The 25199-nt window shown below is 36.7% G+C and overlaps 1 protein-coding gene and 1 non-coding gene across 8 annotated transcripts in view; one reads left to right on the top strand and one right to left on the bottom strand.

Moving 5' to 3' along the window:
- USP15 (ubiquitin specific peptidase 15) overlaps positions 1–25199 on the top strand; it is a 150715-nt gene that overhangs the window by 73485 nt on the left and 52031 nt on the right. For 4 of the 7 annotated variants that reach the window (XM_019039009.4, XM_063693858.1, XM_055358091.2 and 1 more), the window contains one exon: positions 21696–21782. The exons of 2 other annotated variants lie outside the window; for them this stretch is intronic. In XM_019039009.4, the coding sequence (XP_018894554.1) occupies positions 21696–21782 (87 nt within the window). Of the gene's footprint in view, positions 1–7615; positions 9152–21695; positions 21783–25199 lie in introns of those variants that run through there. One more of the 7 variants, XM_019039014.3, reaches the window with a different exon arrangement.
- Positions 6543–6649, bottom strand: LOC115930276 (U6 spliceosomal RNA). The gene has a single exon (XR_004066928.1). It is a non-coding gene; the product is annotated as a U6 spliceosomal RNA (small nuclear RNA).

Here is a 25199-nt window from a genome sequence, read left to right as displayed (position 1 = left end):
TTGTTTGTGGATTAATATAAAAAAAACCATGAGTTCTAAAGATTGAGAAATCTTTTCTACTTAAAATGACTGATTTTTGCCCAAAAGATAAGACTAATATTATATTTTCTTTTATTCCCTAATAGCACAATATCATTTTTATTTATTCCAACAACTGTAGTACTTGGCTTTCTGTGAAAGAAAACAGAATTCCCTATGTAATACCCAACACACCATACTCATGCAATAAATATTGGTGAATGCAGGTGCTGTACTAGAGATGACAAAAGTACAATTAAGAGTCCTATTTTTCACTGGATCTACTAGTTGAATAAGGATGCCATATACTAAAGCATAGAAAAGTTAAATATCCATTCCCTATAAAATCTAAGAAATACTATGCAGTAATATGTCATAAATTGCCAAATAATAATTTACTGTAATACAGAAAACGATCTGCACCTATGTATGAAAAGATTCTCAGAAAACTAAGAATAAAGGGAAATTCTAACTTGATACATCCTGTGTACTTCAAGTCTATAGCAAAAGTTACATTTCATTGAGAAATTTTGAGCACAATTTAAGTAAGAGTAGGAGATAAGAAAGAAGAAATAAAGTTCACTATTCGTATATGATATAGTCATTTGTATAAAATCCAAAACAGCAAACTACTAGAACTGAGAAAATTCAGCAAGGTTGTCTAATATAAAATTAATTTATAAAAAGCAGTTGTTTTTTTCTATACCGAGAGATCAGCAATCTTTTTTAAATGTTTTCAGCTTTGTGGGCCATATGGTCTCTGTCATAACTATAACTGCTGATGTAGTATGAAAGCAGCCTTAGACATCATGTCAAGACATGGCAATGCCTGTGTTCCAATAAAGCTTTCTTTGTAAGTAGATGGCAAGCTTGGATTTGGCCTGTGAGCCATAAATTTCTAACCCCTGCCATTTATCATGAGAAACCCACTTAGAAAATAGTCTAACAAAAATTAACTTAATTAAAAACGCATAAAACCTTCATGGGAAAAAAATCTAAGTTTATTAGAAAATAAAAGATTGTTATGTGATATATGGCTTAACCTAGTAATGCCTGTTTTCTTTAAAGCACATCAGTGTCTCCTGTTCAAATTTTTTTTTTTTTTTCAAGAAACCTGACAAATTCATTTTAAAGTTAGCATAGACCAATACAGGTCTAGAATTAGCTGAGTCAGTTTTGACAAAAAGGAAGGAAGGAACACTAGACCTACAAGGTAATTGAGAGTTACTGTAAAATTATACTAATAAAAACAACATAATGCTAGCAAAAGAAAGGCAAATAGATTGGTATAAACTAGTAATCTCAGAAAGATTCATGTATATTTGACAACTTGGTATATGATGTGGCACAACTAGGTAGTGAGGTTGCTTAAAGAAGATGATTACTTAGATTTAGTAGGAGTACTGGCTATTTGGAAAAAAAAAGCTACATCCCTACTTTCAACTTTATATGCAAAGGCTAAGTCTTGAAGGATTAAAGACCTAAATAAGAAACATAACACTTATATTTAGTGAATATTCACTTATATTTAGTGAATAGTAGGCTGGGTATGGTGGCTCATGCCTGTAATCCCAGCACTTTGGTCAGGAGTTCAAGACCAGCCTGGCCAACATGGTGAAATCCTGCCTCTACCAAAAATACAAAAATTAGCTGGTATGGTGGTGGACACCTGTAGTCCCAGCTACTCGGGAGGCTGAGGCGGGAGAATCACTTGAACCCAGGAGGCGGAGGTTTCAGTGAGCCAAGATCGTGCCACTGCACTCCAGCCTCGGTGACACAGTGAGACTCTATCTGAAAATAAATAAATAAATAAATAAATGTGAATAGTAGAAATTTTGGAGAATAACTACATCATAGGGATCATAGAACATAATGTTCAAATTTAGTAGATTTGATTACATCAGAATTAAAGATTTCTGTTAAAAGAACTATACACAGAGTTAAAAGTCAGATGTCAGCTTTGGAACTTTTAAAACCTAAAGGGAATAATACCTGTAATATATTAAGAACTCCTAAAAGTTAACAGAAACAAAGAACAATAGCTTTTAAAAAATAGGTAAAAGATACTAACAGACAATTTAAATAAAGGGTAGCCAAGTGCTAACAGGTAGATGAGAAGATGGACAAACTCACTAGTAATCAGAAAAAAATGAAAGTAAATGAGATACAATTTTTCACCCATCAAAATGACAAATATTTAAAAGTTTTCTGATGCCAAGTGTTGGGTATGGTGTAGATATCTGTGTACTTATGATGTGAGTGTAAACTAATATTGTCATTCTGTAAACCAGTCAATAATTAAATCAGAAGTGTTTAATCCCTCTGACCCAGCGCTCAGAGGAATTTTTAAACAGATCTTTGAGGATATAGTCTTTGTAGCTGCCTAGTTTGTAATAGTGGGGATTTGGAGATAGCCTAGCTAAATATCCATCACTGGTAAATAGAGCAAATAAGAAAAATGAAATGGGAGTAACAATGGTGAGATCTTTAAAACTAGATGAAACTTTAAAACATACAGTTGAGAGAAAGAAACAATGAGATTCATAAATATTTAAGAACGTAGAAAAAGCACAGTAGAAGGAAATCGGAGTAGAGATAACAGGAGGAAAGAGGAAACAAGTTTGAGGAAGTATCACTTGCTAAATTTATTTATATTATATTTCTATAGATGAAGCAAGGATACAGATTCTTTTTTCTGGATGAAGCCTGGCTTGAAAAAAAAACAAATGGGGCTGGGCACGGTGGCTCACGCCTATAATCCTAGCACTTTGGGAGGCCGAGGCAGGCGGATCATTTGAGGTCAGGATTTCAAAACCAGCCTGATCAACATGGTGAAACCCTGTCTCTACTAAAACTACAAAAATTAGGCATGGTAGCAGGCGCCTGTAACCCCAGCTATTCAGGAGGCTGAGGCAGGAGAATTGCTTGAACCCAGGAGGCAGAGGTTGCAGTGAGCCAAGATCACACCACTACACCCCAGCCTGGGTGATAGATAGAGTGAGACTCCATCTCAAAAAAAAAAAAAAAATAGAATGCCTCTGTGTTCATTGAAAAGCACATTTTAGGCTGAGCAAGGTGGCTCACACCTGTAATCCTAGCATTTTGGGAGGCCAGAATAGGAGGATCACTTGAGCCCAGGAGTTCAAGACGACTCTTTGCAACATAACAAGACCCCGTCTCTACAAAAAAAAAAATAACAAAAATTAGCCAGTTATGGTGGCATGCACCTGTAGTCTCAGCTACTCCAGAAGCTGGGGTGGGAAGATTGCATGAGCCCAGGAGTTCAAGGCTGCAAAGAGCTATGATCACACCACTGCACTCTAGCCTGTGCAAAAGAGTGAGACCCTGTCTCCAAAAAGGAAAAAAAAAAACAAAAAACAGAAAAGCATATTATAAGCACATGATGTTAGCTTAGGCAAATTTAACTCCAGCACAGGACATGTAATTTTATGTCCTTAGGAAGGACTTCAAGATATTAAGATACAGAACAGTTTATACTCCTCAAAATTGTCACATTTGCCAGAAGACAACCCCTGGCCTTCAAGATGGCATGAAAATGCTAGTTCTGATGTATATCACTAACCTGGAATTTGTCCATAATGTTGCATAGCACATAACCAGTTCCTAGCTAGGGTGTCAAATACCAAAGAAAGATCATTAAAGCTGTAATATGGTGATAGAAAGAAGAATCACTGGTAGAATTTATTAAAACAGTTTCCTGGGCCCCATCCTCAGAATTTCTTATTCATTATATCTGGGTGTGGCTCATTTCTAATAAGCTTGCAGGTCACACCAGTGCTGTTGGTCTAAGGATGACACTCAGAAATTTTGTAGGTAATGTTTATTGACATTTACTAGGTGAACCACATAGTGGCATCCAGGGTTCCCACCCCAGACCAGCAAAATATACATCTTTATAGTTAGCCAAGGAATTTGCATTTTAAGTACTTCATATGAACAAGAAAATATAAGAATATTACCACAAGTAGGCACATGTGAAACCACATGTTAGTATTTTGTCTGTTCTATACTGCTGAAAATAGAGGAACCTACTTAGTGCTCTGATGTCCTGTTGTATTGGCCCCATTTTGATTAGTTTTGAAACTGTGTGTCTTCAGCTGAAGCATAAATTTTTGGGCTCCTTGAGAAGAAATGCTAAATATTCAAAAAATGTTAAGGGTAAAATTTAATTTAAAACATGTAGTCATTTAGTTACAAAAAAAATATGTGTATATGCTTTTAATCAGCACCTAAACTCAAAGTCTGTATTAGAGATCTAAGAACCTACCCAAAAAATACTCAAAAGTCTTCTGGTCAGGCACAGTGGCTCACTCCTATAATCCCAGCACTTTGGGAGGCCAAGGTGAACGGATCACTTGAGGCCAGGAGTTTGAGACCAGCCTGGCCAACATGGTGAAACCCCGTCTCCACTAAAAATACAAAAATTAGCCAGGGGTGGTGGCGGCGCCTGTAGTCCCAGCTACTCGGGAGGCTGAGGCCGGAGAATCACTTGAATGCTAAAGGTGAAGGTTGCAGTGAACTGAGATCGCGCCAGTGCACTCCACTTTGGGTAGCAGAGCAAGACTGTCTCAAAAAAAAAAAAAAAAAAAAAAGTTTTCTAACTGAATTTTTCTACTAGATATCAACAAAGAATTTGAAATTTTTATTTTAATGTTCATGCTGCATTTTTAAACACTACTTGTTTTATCGGGACTTGCATTTCTTATCTAGTTTTTAAGTTTGATTTCTTAAACAGCCTCTTAAAAACATGATCTTTTCTAACGATACCTTAGAAAAAGTTTTCCCCCCTAGTTTTAAAAATTCTGTAAAATTTCACCTTTTTTTTTTTTTTAAGGATGTTAGCATTGGGTGGATAATCTAGTTGTTCTATTGCAGACGTGTAGCTAGTAAAATCTTGGATTTCTAAAAAATGATTTTGCAGTGGAGTCATTATAGAAACCTGGGGGTTCCTAAAGAGAAAATTTGATTTAAATTTATTCATTTTCATTGATTAGTCAAAAAGTATTGTCAAAAGATATGTGCTTAAGTATTTGGTGAAAAAAAAATAAGAGTCATTGATGATTTTGAAGAGGTGATTTTTCTTGGACTAGAAAACATCCAGAGAAAAATGTACTATCGTCCAGAATAGGACATGAGTGGCAGAAAGAAAAATCAAATGGAAAACCATGCTAATAGCTCTTACTCATACACTGTTCCTCTGCCATTTGTGGTGGTCTGATTAAGGGAATTCCAAATTGATGACTGAAACGCTATAAACTTAATTTCATGACACAACAGTATTTTCACAGCACTGTCTTCCTGAGTGCTCTGCTTGGAGAGAGGAAGAACTTTATAAATAAAACCATTGCATACTACTTTTTTGGTTGAGACAGATAGTAAGCACCTAGGTGATTCTGCAATATTCTGTTTTTATTTTTTTACACTATCTTAAACGTCTTTAGAAATTTTTAGAGAGTATTCAATCCCTGTTTGCATTTATAACTGCGAAGCAGCTAAATGGATTCGGAAATGATGCATAGACTCATTTGGTTAAAAATTATTAAAATACATGTTGGCTCTAGCCATTCTTTATTCCTTGTCATTCAGCCAGTTCATACATTTCAGTAACACCAATCTTCAATTTGAAATGCAATCTGTGAACCATAAATCTAGAGTGATATTCCAAAATCTATAATTTGTTGTTGTTGTTGTTTTAAGACAGGACCTCACTCTCATTACCCAGGCTGGAGTGCAGTGGAGCAGTCACAGCTCACTGTAGCCTCAAATTCCCAGGCTCAGGTGATCCTCCCACCTCAGCCTCCCAAGTAGCTGGGACTACAGGCACACCACCACACCTGGCTAATTTTTGGGGTTTTTTGTTCTTTTGTTTGTTTGTTTTGTTTTGTTTTTATAAAGATGGGGTTTCACCATGTTGCCCAGGCTGGTCTCCTGGGCTCAAGCAGTCTGCCCACCTCAGCCTCCCAAAGTGCTGGGATTACAAGTGTGAGCCACCATGCCCAGCTGTTATCTTTTTAAAAGACATTTTGAATCCTTAAATTTCCTTTTATGCCTTTTTTTATGTTGTTATTCTCGTTAAGAAACAGATGTAGAATGGTGTTTTCTGAGACTTTAAAGTTGGAGGTAATGAAATAGCCAAACAAAAATGCTTAGGTTACAATTAAAGGGAACTCTGCAGTATGGAGTACTGAGAACTGCAGGTATGGAGTCATATTCCTATAAATGGGAATATAAGCATATATAAATTATCTAACCAAAAATGTAGAGACAACATACCAAAACCTTAAAGAGCATCCTGAGGTAATGAAGAAGGACAGTTGGCATCAAATAGAATAATCATGAAGGCTCAGGAAAACTTGTGCTGATTAAAACAAAAAATCCCTTATTTTTTAGGGATACATACATACTGTTGTGTTTTCAGGTGAAATTGTGGGTGTCTAGAATTTGCTTCAAACTACTCCAGCAAAAGAGGGGGTCGGAGGGAAGCTGAAGGGATTATAGAAAAAATAAGAATGGTAGAATGTTAATTTTTGAATACCATCGTTTTGTAGTGGCCATACTAATCTTCTCTGTATCGTTCCAATTTTGGTATATGTGCTGCTGAAGCGAGCACTAGAATGTTATTTTTAAAGCTAAGTTTCTGATATTAGGTACATGAGGGTTAATGTATGTTTCAAAATTTCTGTAATAAAGTTTAAAAATGGGTTGCAAGTTGGGTGCTTAGATTCATAATGGCTGAAAAAATTATTGTAATTTCATTTATTTAAAATGGAACATTTTATGTTATCAAATATTATATGTAAAAGTAAGCAGTCAAAATAAGGAAAAATAGAGCTATGAAAAACAATTTATATATAATATAAATCTACTTAAACTCTCTTTTGTGTATCTTTAAGTACCTAACACCCTACCTGGCATATAGGAAGCATACAGTAAATGCTGTTGAACTGAACTAATCTGTATCTTACAACAGTAAAAGTGTTTAATTTTTTAGGAGATTTAGAATTTTCTTTTTCTTTCAGAACTTGTCTTAGAATGTTGATTAGAAATGGAGAGTGTAATGTTGGTCTTGTTTTTGTTACTAAGATAATTTTTGTTTTATGATGTTAGGTTGTATGAAGTTACGTTGTTTTACAATGTTGGGTTTGAAAATATAAAAATCTTTAAATAACTGTTTTGCTGTCTCAACGTTCAGACTTAACTTCTCTGTATTTTGGTTGCTTAATATGGTGGTAGATTTCCATGAGTGTTAAATGTTTAGTTGACTTACTAAAAGCAAGTTATGTTTTTCTATTGAAGTAAGAGGCTCAACTTAGCCTTGAATTGCATGTTTTAGTTGAAACATATTGGGCATAGGGAAATTCAGATACTACAAACTTCCATTTGTCAGGAGTAAGGCTGAATTTTCTGTCTTCATGAAACCACTTCAGCTAAATGGAAGTCTTACCTTTTTCTGTCTGAAGGCACGATATGTTATACCTAGCCCAAACTGGCCAAAATTAGTTTAATTGTAGGTAAGTGGTTTGATGTCTAGTTAATGTATGATATTCTTAGCACTTTTTTTTTCTCCTTTTTCTAGAGAGCCACTAGAGCAGAGTTGCTAGTGAACAGTTTAATTTCCACATACGTCACAGAAAGAGAGCTAAAAGGCTCTGGTTATCATCCACAGACTGACCAGTCAACCCCTAAATAACCTGATATTAACTCCACAAATGTTAGCTAGATTGGACCATGTGTAATCTGAGTCAGAAGTCGGAATCAGAAGAGATAAATGATGCGTTATCACTCAACAGTAATGTCTGCAGCAGTATTGTAAAATTGTTATACTTTACCTGTCGACCACATCCATCCTTACCTCTCTGATCACCTTACTATTTAAGGACAGTCCCTCTACTCTACCTATAGTATTTATCTCAATGCTTCCTGATCCTTGCTTTTTCTTTTATTATTTCTTCTCTCCTACATATATAAATGCCTAGCATAGTGCCACAAATATGGTAAACACCAGTTTATTATTTTTATTTCTTTTCTAATGTCATCTTCCCCCTCAGCCTATGAATATAAACACATCTTCATCTTTAAAACCAAAAACCATACTTCCTCCATATACCATCCTTAAGCTTTTTTTTCTTTGACAGCCACCTACATTTAAAAGGCTATACTTAATGTTGCTTGCCACCCATTCAGGATTTAACAAAGTTCTTATTTGTCTTTCTTTTAACCTAGTTTATTTGACCTGTCTTTAGTATTTCTTTTTGATAACCATCTTCTAAAGAAATTCTCTGAATTTGAATGCATGATACGACCTTTTATTCCAAGGACTTTGCCTCTCTGACCAGTCCTTTGTCTGTCTAGCTCGGTTCCTCTTTAGGGTTGCCACATTTAGTTTTGCAAATTGTGCACAGCTCTAGGGGGCATCAATTCATATCATATGTAGTCTATGTGATAGGCCCTCCTTGGCACGGTGCAGTGCAGCTTCACTAACTGTTTGCAGCAGCTCTGCTCAGACCTTAAATGCATTGACATTCACTAAATTTCTGTCAGAAGACCTCTTTTATCATACCATAGTAGGTGTTCAAAATTAGGTGATTCTAAGCTAATCCTCTCCCCCAGCTCAAACTGACACAAAATATGCCATTCTGTATTTCTAGACTAGACCACTTTTCTGAGTTCCCGATTTTTCATAAATTTCATGTAGGACTCACCACCTCAGATTAAACCAAATCTTTTTACCCCTCCTTCTCCCATCCCCTCAACCTAAACTGTCTTCATTTCCTGTATTGCCTATTTCAAGTACCATCCAAGAGCCATCCTGAGTTCCTCCTCCAGCCTTTCTTCTCTTGTCTAGTTAGTCAGCAAGTCTTGCAGATTCTGCCTCCTCACCTGAAGTTTTCAAACATTTTGATCTTGGTACCCCTTTACATTCTTGAAAATTATTAAAGATCCAAAGAACTTCTGTTATATGGGTTATAGCTATTAATATTTGTCATATTCGAAATTGAAATAAGATTTTAAGGTATTTTAAAATAACAGTACAAAAGCACTGTATTTTGACATGAATAACACTTTTATGAAAATAACTATATTCCAAAACAATAAAATTACCAAAAAGTTGCATTGTTTTTTATTTTTGCAATTTCTTTACTATCTGACTGAATAGAGGACAGCTAAATTCTTGTATATTCTTCTGCATTTAATTTATTGTAATACAATGTTTGGGTTGAAGTACATGAAGCAAATTCAGCCTCACACAGATACATAGTTGAAAAGGAGTATTTTCAGATCATTAATACTACATCAAAACTTGACCAGTGGTGGTTTAAGTCTTAAAGTTTAATGATAGAATCTGAAACCGTATCAATGAACCTTTTATAGTATTAAAATCTTTCAAATGTAAATTTCATGCATTTTGGTCATTTGGGAAATATTCACTGAGTTATGCAGATCTTCCAAATGTTGACACATTTTATTCTACAATTTTTTTCAAATCACATTTTTTAAAACATCACCTATCTTATGAGAAAAGCCTAAGTATTGGGAAGCTGTCAACTTTGTGGTGTCAGAGTCAAGTTTTCCAAGATTCTAATTCTTTATCGAAAGCCCAAATTTTATCATTGGCTGCAAATACATTGTTTTCCTTAAAGACACAGCCTTCCTTCATTCGTTTTTCAGAAAACCTGTGCTTGATAGCTGTATTAGTCCATTTTCATGCTGCTGATAAAGACATATAGGGGACTGGGCAATTTACAAAAGAAAGAGGTTTATTGGATTTACAGTTCCACATGGCTAGTGAGGCCTCACAATCCTGGTGGAAGGCAAGGAGGAGCAAGTCACGTCTCAGAGCTTGTGCAGAGAAACTCCCGTTTTGTTTTGTTTGTTTTTTGTCTTTTTTTAATTTAATTTTATTTTAAGTTCTGGGATACAGGTGCAGAATGTGCAGGTTTGTTACATAGCTATGCATGTGCTGTGGTAGTTTGCTGCACCTATCAACCCGTCATCTAGGTTTTAAGCCCCACATGCATTAGGTATTTGTCCTAATGCTCTCCCTCCCCTTGCCCCCACCCCCCAACAGGCCCTGGTGTGTGTTGTTCCCCCTCCCTGTGTCCATGTGTTCTCATTGTTCAACTCCCACTTATGAGTGAGAACATGTGGTGTTTGATTTTCTGTTCCTGTGTTAGTTTGCTGAGAATGATGGTTTCCAGCTTCACCCATGTCCCTGCAAAGGACATGAACTCATTCTTTTTTATGGCTGCATAGTATTCCATGGTGTATATGTGCCACATTTTCTTTATCCAGTCTATCAGGATGGAGATTTGGGTTGGTTCCAATTCTTTGCTATTGTAAATAGTGCTGCAATAAACATACATGTGCATGTGTCTTTATAGTAGAATGGTTTATAATCCTTTGGGTATATACCTAGTAATGGGATTGCTGGGGCAAATGGTATTTCTGGTTCTAGATCCTTGAGGAATCGCCACACTGTCTTCCACAATGGTTGAACTAATTTACAGTCCCACCAGTAGTGTAAAAGCATTCCTATTTCTCCACATCTTCTCCAGCATCTTTTGTTTCCTGACTTTTTAATAATCACTATTCTGACTGGTGTGAGATGGTATCTCATTGTGGTGTGATTTGCATTTGTCTAATGACCAGTGATGAAGAGCTTTTTTTCATATGTTTTTGGCTGCATAAATGTCTTCTTTTGTGAATTGTCTGTTCATATCCTTTGCCCACTTTTTGATGGGATTTTTCTTTCTCATGTAAATTTGTTTATGTTCCTTGTAGATTCTGGATAATAGCCCTTTGTCAGATGGTTAGATTGCAGAAATTTTCTCCCATTCTGTAGGTTGCCTGTTCACTCTGATGATAGTTTCTTTTCCTGTGTAGAAGCTCTTTAGTTTGATTAGATCCCATTTGTCAATTTTGGCTTTTGTTGTGATTGCTTTTGGTGTTTTAGTCATGAAATCATTGCCCATGACTGTGTCCTGAATGGTATTGCCTAGGTTTTCTTCTAGGTTTTTATGGTTTTGGGTTTTACATTTAAGTCTTTAATCTATCTTAATTTTTTATAAGGTATAAGGAAGGGGTCCAGTTTCTGTTTTCTGTATATGGCTAGCCAGTTTTCCCAGCACTGTTTATTAAATAGGGAATCATTTCCCTATTGCTTGTATTTGTCAGGTTTGTGAAAGATCACATGGTTGTAGATGTGTGGAGTTATTTCTGGGGTCTCTGTTCTGTTGCATTGTTCTATATATCTTTTTTGGTACCAGTACCATGCTGTTTTGGTTACTATAGCCTTGTAGTATAGTTTGAAGTCAGGTAGTGTGATGCCTCCAGCTTTGTTATTTTTGCTTAGGACTGTCTTGGCTATACAGGCTCATTTTTGGTTTCACATGAAATTTAAAGTAGTTTTTTCTAATTCTGTGAAGAATGTCAGTGGTAGCTTGATGGGGATAGCATTGAATCTATAAATTACTTTGGGCAATGTGGCCATTTTCACAGTAGTTCTCCTTGAAGAGGTCCTTCACGTCCATTGTAGGTTGTATTCGTAGATATTTTATTCCCTTTGTAGCAGTTATGAATGGGAGTTCACTCATGATTTGGCTCTCTGCTTGTCTATTTTCGGTGTATAGGAATGCTTGTGATTTTTGCATGTTGATTTTGTATCCTGAGATTTTGCTGAAGTTGCTTATCAGGTTAAGGAGATTTTGGACTGAGACAATGGGCTTTTCTAAATATACAATCATGTCACCTGCAAACAGAGACCATTTGACTTCCTCTCTTCCTATTTAAATACTCTTTATTTCTTTCTCTTGCCTAGTTGCCCTGGCCAGAACTTCCAATACTTTGTTGAATAGGAGTGGTGAGAGAGGGCATCCTTGTCTTGTGCTGGTTTTCAGAGGGAGTGCTTCCAGCTTTTGCCCATTCAATATGATATTGGCTATGGGTCTGTCATAAATAGCTCTTATTATTTTGAGATATGTTTCATCAATAGTTTATTGAGAGTTTTTAACATGAAGGGATGTTGAATTTTGTTGAAGGCCTTTTCTGCATCTGTTGAGTTACTTATGTGGTTTTTGTCATTGGTTCTGTTTATGTGATGGATTACTTTTATTGATTTGCATATGTTGAACCAGCTTTGCATCCCAGGGATGAAGCTCACTTGATCATGGTGGTTAAGCTTTTTGATGTGCTGCTGGATTCGGTTGACCAATATTTTATTAAGGATTTTTGCATCAATGGGCATCAGGGATATTGGCCTGAAATTTTCTTTTTTTGTTGTGTCTCTGCCAGCTTTTGGTATCAGGATGATGCTGGCCCCATAAAATGAGTTAGAGAGGAGTCCCTCTTTTTCAATTGTTTGGAATATTTTCAGAAGGATTGGTACCAGCTCCTCTTTGTACCTCTGGTAGAATTTGGCTGTGAATCAGTCTGGTCCTGGGCCTTTTGTGGTTGGTAGGCTATTGATTACTGCCTCAATTTCAGAACTTGTTATTGGTCTATTCAGGGATTCGACTTCTTCCTGGTTTAGTCTGGGGAGGGTGTATGTGTCCAGGAATTTATCCGTTTCTTCTAGATTTTCTAGTTTATTTGCATAGAGGTGTTTATAGTACTCTCTGATGGTAGTTTTTATTTCTGTGGGATCAGTGGTGATATCCCCTTTATCATTTTTATTGTGTCTATTTGATTCTTCTCTCTTTATTCTTCATTAGTCTAGCTAGCAGTCTATTTATTTTGTAATTTTTTTCCAAAAATCCAGCTCCTGGATTCGTTTATTTTTATTTTTTGAAGGGTTCTTCCTGTCTCTATCTCCTTCAGTTCTGCTCTGATCTTAGTTGTTTCTTGTCTTCTGCTAGCTTTTGAATTTGTTTGCTCTTCCTTCTTTAGTTCTTTTAATTGTGATATTAGGGTTTCAATTTCATATCTTTCCAGCTTTCTGATATGGGCATTTAGTGCTATAAATTTCCCTCTACACACTGCTTTAGCAGAATCTCTGGTACATTGTCTGTTTGTTCTCATTGGTTTCAAAGAACTTCTTTATTTCTGCCTTCATTTTGTTACTTACTCAGGAGTCATTCAGGAGCAGGTTCTTCAATTTCCATGTAATTGTGCCATTTTGGGTGAGTTTCTTATCCTGAGTTCTTACTTGATTGCACTGTGGTCTGAGACTGTTAGGATTTCTGTTCTTTTGCATTTGCTGAGGAGTGTTTTACTTCCATTTATGTGATCGATTTTAGAATAAGTGCCATGCGGCGCTGAGAAGAATGTATATTCTGTTGATTAGTGGTGAAGAGTTTGTAGATGTCTGTGAGGTCCGCTTGATCCAGAGCTGAGTTCAAGTCCTGAATATCCTTGTTAATTTTCTATCTCATTGATCTGTCTAGTATTGACAGTAGGGTGTTAAAGAGTCCCACTATTATTGCGTGGGAGTCTGAGTCTCTTTCTAGGTCTCTAAGAACTTGTTTTATGAATCTGGGTGCTCCTATATTGGGTCCACATATATTTAGGATAGTTAGCTCTTCCTGTGGAATTGATCCCTTTACCGTTATATAATGCACTTCTTTGTCTTTTTTTTATCTTTGTTGGTTTTATGTCTGTTTTATCAGAGACTAGTATTTCAACCCCTGCTTTTTTTTTTCTTTCCATTTGCTTGGTAAATACTCCTCCAACCCTTTATTTTGAGCCTATGTATGTCTTTGCATGTCAGATGGGTGTCCTGAATAAAGCACACCAATGGGTCTTGACTCTTCATCCAATTTGCCAGTCTATGTTTTTTAATTGGGGCATTTAGCCCATTTATATTTAAGACTAAATATTGTTATGTGTGAATTTGATCCAGTCATCATGATGCTAGCTGGTTTTTTTGCACATTAGTTGATGCAGTTTCTTCATAGTGTCATTGGTCATTATATTTTGGTGTGTTTTTGCAGTGGCTGGTACCAGTTTTTCCTTTCCATATTTAGTGCTTCCTTCAGGAGTTCTTGTAAGGGCTGCCTGGTGGTGACAAAATCCCTCTGCATTTGCTTGTCTGGAAAGGATTTTATTTCTCCTTTGCTTCTGAAGCTTTGTTTGCCTGGATATGAAACTCTGGGTTGAAAAATCCTTTCTTTAAGAATGTTGAATATTGGCCCCCACTCTCTTCTGGCTTGTAGGGTTTCTGCAGAGAGATCTGCTGTTAGTCTGATGGGCTTCCCTTTGTAGGTGACCTGACCTTTCTCTCTGGCTGCCCTTAACATTGTTTCCTTCATTTCAGCCTTGGAGAATCTGACGATTATGTGTCTTGGGGTTGATCTTCTCATGGAGTATCTTAGTGGTGGTCTGTGTATTTCCTGAATGGGAATGTTGGCCTGTCTTACTAGGTTGGGGAAGTTCTCCTGAACTAGGTTGAGGAAGTTCTCCTGAGAGTTCACGTCTCTCTGAAGTGTGTTTTCCAACTTGGTTCCATTCTCCCTGTCACTTTCAGTTACACTAATCAATTGTAGGTTTGGTCTTTTCACATAGTCCCATATTTCTTGGAGGCTTTGTTCATTCCTTTTCATTCTTTTTTCTCTAATCTTGTCTTCACACCTTATTTCAGCAAGGTGATCTTCAATCTGTGGTATCCTTTCTTCCGCTTGATCGATTGAGCTATTGATACTTTTGTATGCTTCTCTGATTTCTCATGCTATGTTTTTCAATTCCATCAGGCCATTTATGTTCCTCGCTAAACTGGTTATTGTAGTTAGCAGTTCCTGTAACCTTTTATCAAGGTTCTTAGCTTCCTTGCATTGGGTTAGAACATGCTGCTTTAGCTCAGAGGAGTTTGTTATTACCCACCTTCTGAAATCTTTTGTTAATTCATCAGTCTCAGTCTCCATCCAGTTTTGTGCCCTTGCTGGAGAGGAGTTGCGATCATTTGGAGAAGAAGCATTCTGGCTTTTGGAATTTTCAGCGTTTTTGTGCTGGTTTGTCCTCATCTTCATGGATTTGTCTACCTTTGGTCTTTGAGGCTGATGACCTTTGGATGGGGTTTTTATTGGGGGGTCTTTTTGTTGATGTTGTTGCTTTCTGCTTGTTTGTTTTTCTTCTAACAGTCAGGCCCCTCTTCTGCAGGTCTGCTGCAGTTTGCTGGAGGTCTACTCCAGACCCTGTTCGCCTGGTTATCACCAGTGGAGGCTACAGAACAGCAAAGATTGCTGCCTACTCCTTCCTCTGGAAGCTTCGTCCCAGAGGGGCACTGGCCTGATGCCAGCCGGAGCTCTCCCGTATGAGGTGTCTGTCGACCCCTGTTGGGAGGTCTCTCCCAGGCAGGAGACACGGGATCAGGGACCCACTTGAGGAGGCAGCCTGTCCCTTAGCAGAGCTGGTACGCTGTGCTGGGAGAATCCCCCTTGTCAGGATCAGCTGCTCTCTTCAGAGCCAGCAGCCAGGAAAGATTAAGTCCACTGAAGCTACACCCACAGCCGTCCCTCCCCCAGTGTCTCTGTCCCAGGGAGATGAGAGTTTTATCTGTAAGCCCCTGGCTGGGGCTGCTGCATTTTCTTCAGAGATGCCCTGCCCAGTGAGGAGGAATGTAGAGAAGCAGTCTGGCCACAGCCACTTTGCCACACTGTGGTGAATCCTGCCCAGTCAAAACCTCCCAGTCTCCATAGCACTGTCAGGGGAAACCACCTACTAAAGCCTCAGTAATGGCGGATGCCCCTCCCCTAAACAAGCTCGATCATCCCAGGTCAACTCCAGACTTGTGCTGGCAGTGAGAATTTCCAGCCAGTGGTTCCTAGCTTTCTGGCATCCATGGGAGTGGGACCCGCTGAGCGAGACCACTTGGCTTCCTGGCTTCAGCCCCCTTTCCAGGGGAGTGAATGGTTCTGTCTCGCTGGCATTCCAGGCACCACTGTAGTTATGAGAAAAACTCCTACAGCTAGCTCAATGCCTGCCCAAACAGCCACCCAGTTTTGTGCTTGAAACCCAGGGCCCCGGTGGTGTAGGCACAGGAAGGAATCTCCTAATCTGCAGATTGCAAAAACCATGGGAAAAGCGTAGTACCCGGGCCAGGTAGCACAATCCCTCATGGCTTCCCTTGGCTGGAGGAGGGAGGTCCCCCAACTCCTTGCACTTCCCGGGTGAAGCAACGCCCCACCCTGCTTCTGCTCACTCTCTGTGGGTTGTACCCACTACCTAACCAGTCCCAATGAGATGGATACCTCAGTTGGAAATGCAGAAATCACCTACCTTCTCCCTTGATCTCCCTGGGAACCTCAGACCAGAGCTGTTTCTATTTGGCCATCTTGGCCCCTCCCCGAAACTGCCATTTTTAAAACCATCAGATCTCATGAGACCCATTCACTATCACAGAACAGCATGGAAAAGACTCACCCCCATGATTCAGTCATCTCCCACAAGGCCCATCCCACAACACATGGGGATTACAGGAGCTACAAGATGAGATTTGGGTGGGGACACAGAGCCAAACCATATCATTCTGCCCCTGGCCCCTCCCAAATCTCATCTCTTCACATTTCAAAACCAGTCATGCCCTCCCAACAGTCCCCTAAAGTCTCAACTCATTTCAGCATTAACTCAAAAGTACACAGTCCAGTGTCTCATTCGAGACAAGGCAAGTCCCTTCCACCTATGAGCCTGTAAAATCAAAAACAAGTTACTTACTTCCTAGATACAAGGAGGATACAGGCATTGGGTCAACATAGCCATTCCAAATGGGAGAAATTGGCCAAAACAAAGGGTCTATAGGCCCAATGCAAGTCCGAAATCCAGCAGGGCAGTCAAATCTTAAAGCTCCAAAATGATCTCCTTTGACTCCATGTCTCACATCCGGGTCATGCTGGCACAAGAGGTGGGCTCCCACAGCCTTGAGCAGCTCTTTCCCTGTGGCTTTGCAGGGTATAGCCCCACTCCTGGCTGTTTTCATGGGCCAGCATTGTCTGCAGCTTTTCCAGGTGCACAGTGCAAGCTGTCAGTAGATCTACCATTCTGGGGTCTGGAGGACAGCGGCCCTCTTCTCACAGCTCCAGTAGGTGGTGCCCCAGTAGGGACTCTCTATGGGGGCTCCAAACCCATATTTCCCTTCCTGGCTGCCCTAGCAGAGGTTCTCCATGAGGACCCCGCCCCTACAGCAACTTCTGCCTGGTTATCCAGGCATTTCCATACATCCTCTGAAATCAAGGTGGAGGTTCCCAAACCTCAATTCTTGACTTCTGTGCACCCACAGGCCCAACACCACATGGAAGCTGCCAAGATTTGGGGCTTCCACACTCTGAAGCAACAGCCTGAGCTGTACCTTGGCCCCTTTTAGCCATGGCCAGAGCAGCTGAAACACAGGGTACCAAGTCCCTAGGCTGCACAGAGCAGGGTGGTCCTGGGCCCAGCCCATAAAACCATCTTTCCTTTTAGGCCTCCAGGCCTGTGATGGGAGGGACTGCTGTGAAGACCTCTGACATGCCCTGGAGACATTTTCCCCATTGTCTTGGGGATTAACATTTGGCTGCTCGGTACTTTTACTGGCTTGAATTTCTCCTCAGAAAATGGGATTTTCATTTCTGTTGCATTGTCAGGCTGCAAATTCTCCAACCTTTTATGCTCTGTTCCCATTATAAAACTGAATGCCTTTAGCAGCACCCAAGTCACATCCTGAATGGTTTGCTGCTTAGATATCTTCTGCCAAATTCCCTAAATCATCTCTCCCAAGTTCAAAGTTCCACAAATCTCTAGGGTCGGGGCAAAATGCCACCAGTCTCTTTGCTAAAACATAACAAGAGTCACCCTTGCTCCAGTTCACAAGTTCCTCATTTCCATCTGAGACTACCTCAGCCTGGACTTTATTGTCTATAACTGTATCAGCATTTTGGTCAAAGCCATTCAGCAAGTCTCTAGGAAGTTTTAAACTTTCCCACATCGTCCTGTCTCCTGAGTCCTCCAAGTCTCCAGGAAGTTCCAAACTTTCCCACATTTTCCTGTCTTCTGAATCCTCCAGACTGTTCCAACCTCTGCCTATTACCCAGTTCCAAAGTTGCTTACACATTTTCGGGTATCTTTTCAACAGCACCCCACTCTACTGGTACCAATTTACTCTTTTAGTCTGTTTTCATGCTGCTGATAAAGACATACCTGAGACTGGGCAATTTACAAAAGAAAGAGGTTCATTGGACTTAACAGTTCCACGTGTCTGGGGTGGGGGGGGCCTCACAATCATGGCAGAAGGCAAGGAGGAGCAAGTCATGTCTTACATGGATGGTGGCAGGCAAAGAAAGAGAGCTTGTGCAGAAAAACTCCCATTTTTAAGGCCATCAGATCTTGTGAGATTCATTCACTATCACAAGAACTGCATGGGAAAGACCCGCCCCCGTGATTCAATCATTTCCCACCAGGCCCCTCCCACAACACCAGAGGATTATGAAAGCTACAAGATGAGATTTGGGTGGGGACACAGAATCAAACCATATCAATAGTCAAGTTCACATAACCACATATAGTCGTTTCCTAATGTAAAAGAGAAAAAAGAGTGGTGTCATGAAAACAATGACTGGTTCCACTTGTAGTTCATGCAGTTCAAATAACTACACAAGCTTTTCCTCATGACAGCCATGATACTTCAGTTTGCAGCAGATATGCTTTATGCAAACTTCCCAGTTTGTCAGATAATATTAAAAAGAAATATAAGAGTTAAGATTTAATAAAATCAGTAATTTTTTTATTTTTTTCAATGTGGATATTCTCAAGTGAAACTTTTTTACTGTGATGTGAAGTATAGGTTAGTGCTACTCCTTTGATTCATGCTAAGGTTTCAGCAGTTTTATCCACCATTGCTTTTGCACTATCAGTGCCAATATCCACTCAGTGAAAGAGGTCAAATAACATTTAAATAACACTTTGATATTATTATGAAAATAGTTTTGACCTCACCAATGGACACCTTAAAAAGGGTCTTGATGACCCCCAGGATCCATGGACTATACTTTGAGAACTGCTTCCTAAACATCCAAGATATGTTGCCCTTGCCCACTCTACTTTCTTAACTCCACCCCTTATTTATACCTTTGTTGTTTTTATAGTTCCCTAACTGGTCTCCCAATTTTCAGTCTTTTTCTCTTCCTTAAAAGTTCCTAGAATACAAATCTGATTTTGTTGATACCCTATTAAAATCTTTTGACATGCTCCAGCACAATTGGATAAAATCCAGATTTCTTCATAGAATATAAAAGACCCTTTATTATCATACCTACCTTAGTAACCTCTGTTCCTGTCAGTACTTCCTAGTCTTTGAGCCAAGCTGAATTTACTGGTAATTCCCTGAACACATCATGGTTTCTACATGATTTCTACATGATTTCTACATGCTATTCTTCCTAACTGTAATACTCTTTTACTTCCCACCTATCCCTCTAATTGTACGTCATTTTTAAATCACCTTATGTCACCACCTACAAAATGTTATATTAGAATTTGTTATCGTACTTGTATTGTATTATAGTCATTTTGCTTATATGTCATTTTTTCCTATTAGATTGTGAGCTGTTTGAGGTCAGGAACTGTGTCTTTCTTTGTATTCCCAGTACTTATCAAGGGCGAGGCATACAGTAGTCATTTAATAAATGTTTGAGTGTTTAAATGAACTCCATAAAAAATGAAAATACAAATTAATTCCATGGTATTTCATTTTCTTTTCCTTCTAATATAGTTCTTAGAGTTGCTAATTAATAATAAAAAAGGCCACAGATGAGAAGAAAAAGAAAAAAGTCTGTGTGTATACATATATATATGTACACACACATACACTGTGTGTATATACACGAAGTGTATGCACTGTGCATATATATTATGTATAATATATATGTCTCAGCCACTTTATTGGATGAAGCAATGGATCTTTATTTCCATAATTTTTACTATAAGATTCAGGGGAACATTCAATTTATATATGTTTTTGAAAAGTTGTAATGAATTACATTTTAAAAAATTAACCTCTTTAATTTATTATAACTCAGTCTCTAATCAATTTAGACGTTTTTTCCTAATTTAGAATTCTTAATGTGGAGGCAAAAATGCCAGGATATTTCCATTTTTTTATTAATATTTTAAAACTACTATCTGGGAATATTAGGATTATTAAAATTACTTTTTAAATCTGTTCTATACATTGTTTTATGAGAAAACTTGGTTGATTCTATTTTGTTTTTGAGTTTAGTACAGTAAAATAAAATCTTGTTAAAGGGACTTCTATCAGAAGGGTACGTAACTAGAAATCCCACTTAACAGAATCCAGTAATATATATCATTTATCAGCTAAAAGAACCTCGTTGAAAAGAAAACATTTTTTTCTAAGATTTTATAATGTATAAAACTTTAAAAGTTAAATTAGGCCTGGTGCAGCCTGTAATCACACCTGTAGTCCCAGTGCTTTGGGAGGCTGAGGCAAGAGGATCACTTGAGGACAGGAGTTTGAGACTAGCCTGGGCAATATGGTGAGATCTCTGTCTCTGCAAAAAAAATTTGTTTTTAAATTAGCTGGGCACAGTGGCACACGCCTATAGTTTCAGTTTCTCAGTAGGCTGAGATGGAGGAGCTCTTGAGCCTGGGAGGTCAAGGCTGCAGTGAGCTGTGATTGTGTCACTGCCCCCCAGCCTGGGCAACAGAACGAAACCCTGTCTCTAAAAAAATAAATAAAAATGAAATTTAAAATGTACATTTTTTTATATTTAAAAAATTTTATTGCCCACCATTTGTTCTGCGTAGTGCATTGTAGATACGTATATTTAGATAAATCCAAATCACCTAAAAGCAAATTTTGTAGATTATGCTTTTCTGCCTGTTGACCATTTCATTGTTCGTTAGCATAATATTTAAAAGTGAATCATTCGGGGCCTCACTAATTTAAAATTTACAATGACTGAGTCACTGGACTGAAGCCTAGCTTTTTACAGCCCCTTGCCTAGATGTTGCCTAGTAAATTAAAATAACATGTTTACAAAATTACAAGGGGAAATAAAACTTTTAGTGACCGTTATGTACTTAAATTATTGCTGTATTATAGATTTGTTGATTATAAGTCATGCCTTTAATACATACTTGTTGATTAAAAACCAATAGTAATTGCAGTTTCTTCAAAAAGATTCTGAATTAATAAGGTATGTATACTATAGTCAGATTTATGACTTTTCTCTTTGGCCAAATATAGCATATTGGGATTATGCTTGGAATTATTTTATCTATTTTGTCCCCATTGCCTTAAATTTTTAAGAATTGGAATGTTCTCTGATCTCTGTGTCAGTGTTGTACATAATTAGAATGCCATGGTGTACCAGTGAGAAACAAAGTAGAATAGTTTAATTCCATTGACTGATGGAAATTGATCGTAAAATGTTAAAAATGGTTACCTAAACTCGGAAATGGGTGTATGTAGTTAGTAGATTTATAGGAATAATAGCAAGTCGCATATTTAATTTGATAAATTTTATTTGAAAATAGTTCCCTTTTGTACTTTTATGTTTTTATAAGGAATAATACATTCAAAATTGAAAACCAAAGGATAATAGTGATTTTGCTCATAAATCTATTTTTCAGCATTCATTTACTACAAACATTGTCATCTGTTCTTTTATTTCATAATTAATTTAAAAATTCTTCATTTTTTTATCTAATTTAACATTTTCATATTTTTAAAGGTCCCCAGGTGCATCCAATTTTTCAACTTTACCAAAGATCTCTCCTTCATCTCTATCAAATAATTATAACAACATGAACAACAGAAAGTAAGCACTGAATCTTAAAAACTCTTTGTTTAATTGATCACCCTATTATGGTTGCAAAAAATCTCTTGTATCTAAAATTTAGGATAAAAGTCTTAATGCATTAAAATTGGTTTTCTTTTAAATTACCGGTCAGTTCTTCCATGAGTAACAACAAAAAAGAAAGCAATTAAATTACTTCTTGATTTAATACATATACTGAAAGAAATAAAACACTTAAAAAATTTTATATACTAAACACTAATCATTAAAATATATTTAGAAGTTTGTTAGAACACAACTTTTTAGGAAGAATTTAAATTCAGATGTCATTTTAGAACTAGATGTGTAATCACATATAATAAAGTATTTTTAAAAAGTGTGTATCAGTGATTCTCAAGTGGAAAGCACACAATAAATTTTTGTTTATGAAAAAGGCAATCACTTTTTCTTGAGAAGTTCAGAAAAACAATTTCCTTACCCCTTGCCAAATAAAATTTAGAATCATGGAATTTATAAAAATTTTATTGAAGTGTGTGTTATATTGCTATAAGAAAAACAGTTGAAAGTCAAGGTTACACAGCTTCACTCTGAGTGTATTATCTTGTATTGACTCTGAGTGTATTACCTTGAACATTGACATGTTTTTTTAATTCAAAAAGGAAAAAAGAAAACCTTTATTATTTGTAATTAGCCCAAATTATGTGAAGAATATTGATCTAGAGATGATTATCCTCCTTTTATTTTTTTTTTGACATGTATAGTGCCGTTTATGGATTAGATTGAAAGTATTTAGATATTTGCACTAACATATTAGTATTTGATATTTATCTAATACTTATACTAATTATGTATTACTATTATACTAATTAAAAATTTTAGTATTTAGATTTTTTTCAGTTTCTAAATGGCATCTGATTATCTCAGTGAGTAAATTCTAAAAGACTAAAGCTATTTGTGAAATAATCTTTAAAATTAAAACACCAATAATTAAATTAAAACACCAATAGTTAAATTTATTATCTAACAGCTCAGAAACAGATCTTTGTATAAAAAGAATTTAATATGATCAGGAGGCATTGTAGACTAATACGAATGGACAGATTATCCAGGAAATATGGTTGAGAAAATTGGCTCATATCTGAGAATTCTTCTCTGGAATTTTAAATCCAAGATAATTGTTAAGCATATTTAAAAAGGACAAATAAATGGAAAAAAGAACTTGTTACAGATGATAAAGGATTTATATACTAAATATATCAAGCTCATAAAAATCAGAAATTTTCTAAGACAGTCTTAGAAACACTGGGCAATACAAGTAAAGGAATTAAATAAGGGACAAACTTTTTTTGAGGTAGGATCTCACCCTGTCACCCAGGTTGAAGTACAATGTCACAATCACAGCTCCCTGCACCCATGACCTCCCAGGCTCAAGTGATCCTCCCACCTTAGCCTCTTGAGTACTTGGATTACAGCACACGCCACTACACCCCGCTAATTTTCTTTTTATTATTTTCATAGAGACAGTCCCACTATGTTGCCCGTGCTGGTTTCGAACTCCTGGGCGCAAGCAATCCTCCTGCCTCAGCCTCCCAAGTGCTGAGGTTGCAGGCATGAGCCACCTTGCCCAGCTGGGATAAATATTTTACATTTTCACATTCACTACTGATTAGAGATATGTAAATTAAAACCATGAAAAACCCCATATGCTTTCCCTTACCTCAGTCACATTGGGAAAAATTAAACAATGACATGTATTTTTATAATGATTCTGAGTGTTTGGAGTACTAGAATAATTTTTTCTAGCAAAATTGTTTACCAATATGAATCAAGAACATTTAAAACGTTTACATTCTTATTTCAGTAATTCATAAAAAGATATGTGCACTATGTGTAATAATATTACAACATAGTGTAATACTAAAATACTGAAGACACTGAATATTCAGAATTACACTGCAGTATCTTCTCTTCTATTTAAAAATGTATGTGCACAGGCCAAAAAAAAAGAGTGAAAATAACCCCTCGTAATTTGGTTTGTATTACATGAGAGCTTTAAGTAAACTTACAAAAAGTCATTTTTTCTTACTAGATAAAATATTACTTATGATTTACTCATTGCAGATGGCTCTCATATTTACTGTAAGAGAATTCATTTACAGGTATTTACAGTCATTCTTTGGAGAGATTTTTAACATTGTATATAGACTATGTTGAATGTAGACTATATTTTGACCAGAATTACCATATTGGTATGAGTGGTCTGGTGTGTTTCTGGTTTTGTTCTGTTTGCATTCTTAGTAAATATGTGACAGTATAATCTAATCTCAAAACCTCTGACTGCAGAAACTATTGAGAGAAATTAGAGTCTTAAGTTTGAATGATTCTATCATATCATAACATTATATTTTTAGCTATTTATATTTTTTTAATTCAAACACTAAAATAGCCCTGTCATATTATGGAATTTTAATAGCGAATAGTCACTGAGGTACCATGAAGCTGTGAACCATTTTGAGCTTAAAAGTACATTTTTATGTATGGATTGTCTTTCTTAGTAAGGAACAGAACTTAAGCATTCGTAAAATGGAAAGTTTTTTTTTTAACTTTAAAAAACTTGAATTCTATCATATTTAAACAACTGTTTTACATACAATTTATTTCTTGAATTTCCATTCAGCTTGTGGGAAGACTTCAGATAGAAATAGCATAGTTTCTTTAAAAATATGTAAAATAGGTAATGATCTTTTTGGATTAAGTATGTTTTTGAAACCTTATGTATGTGGAAATAGTCTACAAGTATAAGTAATATATTAAAATCAATAGTTTATGAAATTTATTTATAAATTCAAGATTTAACCCTACACTGATACATTTCTAAGATATAAAATTTTTATTTCCAGAAATAAGAATATTGTTATAAAATAATTCCAAGTAATAAAGTATACTTGGAATTATTTCATTTAAGTTTAATAAGTTTTTATTAAAAACCAGTATTATGAAAAATCCATTACTGTAATATAGTTTGTTTACCTTGTGTCATAATTTTACCTATTAGTCCCTTGTGTATTTAGTTTTGCCTCAGTTATAATTTAAGTACATTTTTAAATATCTGTCAGATTGTCTTTCTGGTAATAGTTCTATAACCTGTATTTTTCTGCGCTGCTATATTTGCTTTGGTATATTACTAATACTGCCTTTAAAAAATATTTTTAATGTGTTTATTGTCTCAATTTGACATTCCAAATGCAGAACACTTTTTTATTTTTCTGTTAATTCATTTATATCTTTTTCTTTGAAATGAAAATGATTCCCTGTATGAGATTGAGCCATGAACAGGAACTGTGAATTTTGGAAACTACCAGAGCTAGCCATCTGGCTCTTGATAAATTTGTTAGCTAAAAGCATCATTTCATTAACTGTAAAATGGGCATAATTATA

This window comes from Gorilla gorilla, chromosome 10, assembly GCF_029281585.2.
Source record: "Gorilla gorilla gorilla isolate KB3781 chromosome 10, NHGRI_mGorGor1-v2.1_pri, whole genome shotgun sequence".
Classification (NCBI taxonomy): Eukaryota; Metazoa; Chordata; class Mammalia; order Primates; family Hominidae; genus Gorilla; species Gorilla gorilla.
Note: the sequence above shows the minus strand (reverse complement) of the source record. Positions and strands in the feature narration are given on the sequence as shown.